A 6,930-nucleotide genomic window follows, 5' to 3' on the forward strand; every position below is an offset into this window, starting at 1 on the left:
ATTTATATAATTTTATATAAATTCTGCATATTTTACTGATTTCTAAAGGATCATATAACAGTGATTGAGCTTTTCCATCTTAGGAATAAATGACATTTTAAAGTATATTAAAATAAAAATGTTTTTTTATTGTGTAATGATGTTTTACAATATTACTGTGTTTTCTGTCTTTGCCACACTTTTGATGAATAGCGTAAGACTGGAGCAGTTTAATTTTCATAATCAAAAATTACTGTTAGTGCACTGTTGCATGAATGGTGGACAAACAGCTTTCTGATTTACAAAATCATGCAAAATCAACACACGCCACAGAAAAAGAGGAAGTGGAACTCAGGTGTGCGCTTGCCCCTTCATTTCCCCTTTTTCTCCCTTCAGAGCTACACCTCACCCCACCCTCTCGTCTCAGTCCTAAAATCCGGTTTGCTCCTACATTGTCATCCGAATCCAACACCGATTGGCTCCCCGAGCCAAGATTGTAACTTGCTGTTGGATTTACCGTCTCGTTCCAGGATGTGGCTGTAACTGTCCTCTTCATGACTCACACCCCGTCGCCGAGGTAATAAAAAGAATCATTTGCATGGGCACCACAGATTTGTTTACCGACTGTTACTAGAGATGCACCGTCTGTTTCCACCCTGATGTGAACACTGATTTCTGTTCCTAACTTTTTTTTTTTTTTTTTCTGTTGTCGTCAGGTGAGCAGGTGTGCAGGGCTCAGATGGGGAACAGGTCAGCAGTGGAAGTGATGAGATTTCTGACCAGCTTTCTTCAGCTTTTTTCTCGACGACTTCCTCTTCGCCGAACAACCGCACTTACCCTGTTTGGCGATTAGCGTCCCACACGTGGTTGGTTTATGATACAGCGGAGCATAGACTGATCGGATTTTCCTAACTGTCTGTTTTGTTTGAGAGAGGGGCGGTGTGCGCAAAGCTGTGTCGGTAAGAATTTGTTTGGCAAAGCAGCTTGAACTCCGCTTATGGGAGTGACCCTCGAAGCAGACGTCAGTAAATCTGAGTTTTCTTAGTCGAAATGTTTGCACAGCTAAGACTAAGGAGTCCCGGGTTGGTCAAAGTTTAATCGCGGGAATTGTTGCGTTCATAAATATCGATTTCTTTGTTTCGCTGCTGCTTTCTCCGCCAGGCTCGGGCCCAGAAGGTCCGTTCGTTCAGCCGCATGAAGTTTACAAACCTGCCAGGCAGGAGATTTGCATGTAGAGTTCCAGGTAGCTATTTGAATGAAGCTTTATCTCCAGTCACACCAGAGATTTCACACAGCCTCCGGCAGTGTGCAGAACCATCAGTAAGGCCAACGGAACTGTGTATCCGGATCCTCGACAGGGCGGAGACACAAGAAGACAAACACAGCAAAGCCGTGTTTGCTGACTCTTCTCGTTTTTCACTGTACCGGGACTGATTTTTTTTTTTTTTTTACACATTTACAGTACACGCACCCCTTCCCCCTCTCTAGGTTTGAAAACGCACTTTTATGAATTACCGATCAAGGCCAAATTTCGAAGAGGAGTATTTATTGGGAGACAAGAGTTTCTATAAATAACACAAAATCAAAGATCAACCTTAACGTTAACGTACAATCTTTGCACTGCATTTAAAAAGCAAGTTTTGAAATAAAAGAAATATGTTTGGACTCCTTCATGGGCCACTGACTGACATCTGGTTATGATTTAATATTTAAAAGGACGTTTTGTGTGTCAGATTACAGTTTTGATGAATTACTAGATAGAATAAAGAAACATTTTTTTAAATTTTGAAGTCAATTAATAGGGCCTTAAGGAAAATAATTTACTCACCCCAAGTTGTTCCAAACCTTTATGACTTTAACCCTTTGACTTTCACTGTGTTTATATTATATAGTAGTTGTTTTAATAATACTTTTATATTCTTTAGCTTTTAAAAAAAATATTCCTTGATATCATTCATTTATTTTAAATTAAGTTTTAGTTTTAATTTAGTACTTCAGCTTCATTTGCCGACATTACTAATCTATGAAATTGCATAATTTATTTTTATTACGTTTTTAAGCTTTTTTATATTTAGAAGTGACTTTTTATTTTATATTCTTTAGATGTGTGTAATATATATATATATATATATATATATTTCTATATTGCATTTATTTATTTGTATTTAATTTTTAGGTTTCCTTTTATTTTCGACTTCAGTTGCCAACAATTTACAAATTACATAATTTATGTATTTCTGTTTTTCTTTAAGCTTTTCACCTTATATTTATTACATTTTTTAATTGCAGATGTATTCCAATTACCAAACTTTCTTTTTATTGACACTCTTAGCTTAACTAAATTGTTTGTAACAACACGAGGGTGAGTAATTGACACAATAGTAATTCTTTTGCTTTTAACATCAGTCGACTGACACACAGAAACACAGTCTTTTTTCCAGCCATCGGTGGACTTCATTCCCTCCGTGTCGTCTGCGATGCCTTTGCTATTTCAGGCTGTGCTGGCTCTCGTGGTGTCTGCGAAGATCTACCTTCCTCTGGAAGCCTTTGGAGCAGATCTCGCAGCCGAACGGCTTGAATCCGGTGTGTTTGCGGCTGTGCGTGATGAGGTTAGAGCTCTGGCTGAAGGCCTTGCCACAAACCTGGCATTTGTGAGGCTTCTCACCTGCAAAAATGCATAACATTCCCAAAAATGTCAACTGAAACCCATTTTAATCTGTATAAAAACACTGAAGAGTCTTTGCTTTAAAGCCAGCTTGGATTTGCGTGCCACCCAGATTTGTTCTGTTTTCCAACGCAGGAGTGGCTGTCTGCTACATGCAAAGCAAACTTTCCAAGCGGCATCAGGAAAGCAGGAAGACCAGCTATGCAAATCAAGACAACATTTGTTTAATCTTCTTTTCTTGATTTATCTGTAGCTGTGCTGCTCTTAGAAACACACCCTAGAAAGCCAACTTCAGCATGGAAAGGATATATAGTTGTAATGACTTACACGGAACGAGTTCAAAGAGATAACACGCGATTCCAAATAATATGGGAAGGGTTTTGGGGAAACTGTTATTGAGGTGGCATTAACCGCTTGTGCTCTTTATCACCGCCACAGATCTCTTTTCAACCCCAACATAACAGCATTGGCGTCTCACCTGTGTGGATGTAGGTGTGTTTCTTCATATCAGATTTCTGGTGGAATCTCTTCCCGCAGTACTGGCAGGGGTACGGCCGCGTGTCCGAGTGGATCAACAGGTGCGTGGACAGTGTTGAGGAGCGTTTGAAGGTCTTTCCGCACATCTTGCATTCGAAACTTCTTTCCTTTAAACGCAAAACAACGATGGCAGTCCAAATCCCAGCTAATGGTGATGCAGCGTGCTAATGCCGTGGTTGTTACCTGAGAGTGGACGTTCATGTGTTGCTCTAAACTGACAGCGTGGCCAAAGCTCTTCCTGCAGATGCTGCATCCAAAGGGACGTGTGCCACTGTGAGACCGTCTGACGTGAACCTCCAGCCCATGAGGGGTAGAAAACACCTGGAGAAGAGGACAGAAAACAGCAATGAGAATTGAGAAAATATTTATTTTTGTTTTATATATATATATATATATATATATATATATATATATATATATATATATATATATATATATATATAATATTTATAAAAATATAGCATTTATATTACATTTAAATTAACATTGTAACATACGTATATCTAAAAGAATATTCAAAATCACACGATAAAGAATGAAGTGACTAGGTTTAAAAAAATAAAACTAAAAACAGCTAACAAACAATAAAACAATAGAAAACATGATAACATAAAACATGTATTTTATATGAATTTTTTGATGATTTTAATATATATACATATATATATATATATATATATATATATATATATATATATATATATATATATATATATATACACATTATTTATAGATGTTACATTTTTATTATTTTAATTATTTACAATTTGTATAATTTATTTGATAACAATAATATTTAATTAAATCTCCAAAATAATAATATTTTTTATATTAATATACATTCATATTAATAAAAATACGGATTGGAATTAACGCTAATAATAATAATAGATTTAGAAAACAAAAATATAACAACATGAAAATAATCATAAAAATAAGAAATATACATTAAAAAAAAGTTTAGATAATCAGAGATGAATGTAACCTTATCACAGGTAATGCAGTGGTAGGTGTTAGACGTGGGAGAGTAATGTGTGCTGCAGTCCAGTGGCTGTTGAGGCTCAGAGCTCTGTTTCAGGTGAGCTCCGTACAGGCTGCTGGCGTGCTGAAGTAGTGATGGAGAGAAGCCCATCTGCCTGAAGTCATACGATGAAGGAACATGATCCCAGGTATAAGAGCTCTTGTAGTAGGGAGGGAACTCTGCCAGCTGAGGCTCTGTTAGAGGTACAGCAGAAACATTACATTATTAGTCTAAATCTGCCCTAGAGACGTTACATGATAATTAACATCGTTTCTTAATAGAAGAACAAGATGTACATTCAGATATCTATGTCAGTGCCCCGTCTCTTACCGGACAAGTAAAATGGCCGTCTGGTTGTGACAGGCAGTTCAGGTAGAGATGGCATCGGGCAGTCGGGCTCTCGCTCACACTTGATGAAATCATACGGGTCTCTGTGGGACGGCCGGGTGACCGGTTCCACCTTGGGCCGCTCCGGGGAATTACATTCCTTTGGTTCCAAAGGGACCAGCGCCGGGACTAAAAAATATAACATCACAGGACTGAAAAATGCATACGGTGCAATGGAGCAGACCAGCTATCAAATGTAATAACATAGAAATGACATTTTCAAAAAGCAAACCACAAACAGAACATGTTTGGTTCCTTTCAGCAGAAATTAGGAGCATCTAAAGAAGCCTTTTCACCTAGAAGAACCTTTGGTGCAACGGAAAGGTTTCATGGAAGTTGCAAGTATTTTGTGGAACCATATGCCAAAAAACTTAACGTCAGCGCATATGAAAGCAAAATATTAATCCGACGTTGTTTTGCTTCAAATGTACGCTTGTGCTATGTGTCTTCAGAAAGAAATACCCTTATGGTTTTTATCTGTTTTAATGCAATGACATTATGATCCAAAAACATTTGCAATAGTATCTTAACTATCCAAATCATTTTTATGACCATTTTATTTAGCTCCTTTCTAAAGCATAACGGGTAAAGCACGACCATTTAAATAAACCTTTATGCAATGAGATGGAGGTTTGAGCACGAAAAGCTTCGACTACATCAAACAGACGCATCTGAGATTGTTCCTCACACTTCATTACACAAGTACAATTTTTTTCCAAATGAACCCTATAAAGAGCAGTTACATCCAGTCACAATACTGCTCTCTTGTTTGAATAAGACTAGTTTGCATATTCGTAACATCCAGGCTAACTGCTCAACAGCTTAGAGACTTCCACGGAATACAGCCTATTAAGCTACCTTAGTAAACAGCACACGGGACCCGCACTGCTGTCTTAAGTAAGCAGTCGTCAGGGTTTTAGACACAGCCCTGTAATCTAGCAGTCAGCCTGAGGCTGAGGCACCATCAGCAAACTTCAATCTGACAGGTGCTCAGCACCTCAGATTCTAGACAGCACATCCACACAAATCCTTCATTTACCCCACGGAGGAGATGCACAATTATCTCAATGGGTATAAAACACAAAAAAACAAGAACGTTTTAATCATATATTAGTGTGGATCTCACAAGCACCATATGTCAGGTGAATTTGGGGGTTAAGTCGAATCGTTTGTGAACTCTTCAAAACGCAACAGTTCAACAGAACGTATATAACTAAGTAAAAATCCAGTGATACGAAAAAATTATAATAATAATAATAATAATGTCACTTACTTGTTTTGGGTGTCGGGTCTGGGAGTTTGTGTTCACTTTGCTCGGTGTCGATGGGTCGGTGCACATTGTGAGCCTTTTTACTTTTCACCAAAAATGATCGAGGCATGATGATTCTGTAAAATGAGATTTGTTTATTGACGCTTTCATTTTCACGTGTTATGATCTACGAAAAACCTATCGACTATCACGGACTTATAAAACTAAACTAAACTAAACTAAACTAAAATAACGAAACGTATAAAACTAATAAAAAATTACAAAAAAAACAAACAAAAAAAAACGTGCGTGATGGTATATTAAAAATGAAAGAATAATAATAATGAAAAATAAAACTGTATCATTTGTACATATCAAACCGCAACGACTAAATTTAAAGATATCGCAATAAGAGTTTATATGTCTAAAAAATGTAATGGCCAAAAAAAAAAAGAAAAAAGAAAAAGATCTATTAGGCCTACCAGGCTACAATATTTGCTGTTTTGCAAGTTTTAGTCAAATTTTGATTGTAGACAAATTCTATAACACATTGTTTTATATAGTTTTTAATATACACATGTAAAACTAACTATAATAATAGTTTTGAGGTTAAAAACTTGTCTTTAATTGAAAATGCATTGTAGGCTGTGAAAATATCTCACCTGAAAAATGTTTAAAGTCCTTTGATTGTTTGAGTGGCAAACTTCGTGCTGAAAAGCGCAGGCAAATCCGTTGTGATGTTTAGAAACTTAAGCACTGCATCGCTGTGAGTCAGTTGCGTTGAGTTTTTTTTCGGCTCCCCTCCCTGATTTTCAATCCGATAATTCTGCGGTGGAATCTGACTGAGCTTTCGACCAATTACAGACAGAGCAGGTGCGACATTTGCCTACTAAACGCAAACTTAAACATCCTGGTGTGGGCACTCTTTTCCATAATGACTTAACAGCATATTTAAGATATTTTAACAAATAGACCTGCGTGATAATACTTGACATTATTCGTTAGCGTTTTTACATATTTTATTAGTCTATTTTATTAGTATTATTTTGAAAAAAAAAAACCCCAATGTTTTTGTAAAATGTATTTTTGCGT

General features: G+C 36.8%; 1 protein-coding gene across 1 annotated transcript; it reads right to left on the reverse strand.

The window, feature by feature from the left end:
* Nucleotides 1–1,508: 1,508 nt before the first annotated feature.
* On the reverse strand, nt 1,509–6,707 carry gfi1b (growth factor independent 1B transcription repressor). Its single transcript, XM_043220685.1, has 7 exons — nt 6,501–6,707; nt 5,863–5,975; nt 4,533–4,718; nt 4,167–4,396; nt 3,365–3,502; nt 3,123–3,288; nt 1,509–2,644 (listed from the first exon to the last, which is right to left on the reverse strand). The coding sequence occupies exons 2-7, from the start codon at nt 5,966–5,968 to the stop codon at nt 2,466–2,468; spliced, it is 1,005 nt and encodes a 334-aa protein (XP_043076620.1). The 5' UTR covers nt 5,969–5,975; nt 6,501–6,707; the 3' UTR covers nt 1,509–2,465.
* Nucleotides 6,708–6,930: the final 223 nt, after the last annotated feature.

This window comes from Puntigrus tetrazona, chromosome 21 (assembly GCF_018831695.1).
Source record: "Puntigrus tetrazona isolate hp1 chromosome 21, ASM1883169v1, whole genome shotgun sequence".
Classification (NCBI taxonomy): domain Eukaryota; kingdom Metazoa; phylum Chordata; class Actinopteri; order Cypriniformes; family Cyprinidae; genus Puntigrus; species Puntigrus tetrazona.

Coding starts and splice junctions, on each gene's coding strand:
- gfi1b (XM_043220685.1), bottom strand. CDS start 5,968: ATGCCTCGATCATTTTTGGTGAAAAGTAAAAAGGCTCACAATGTGCAC. Junction 4,397..4,532: donor ACGGCCATTTTACTTGTCCG/GTAAGAGACGGG, acceptor TACCTCTAACAG/AGCCTCAGCTGGCAGAGTTC. Junction 3,289..3,364: donor ACATGAACGTCCACTCTCAG/GTAACAACCACG, acceptor TTGCGTTTAAAG/GAAAGAAGTTTCGAATGCAA.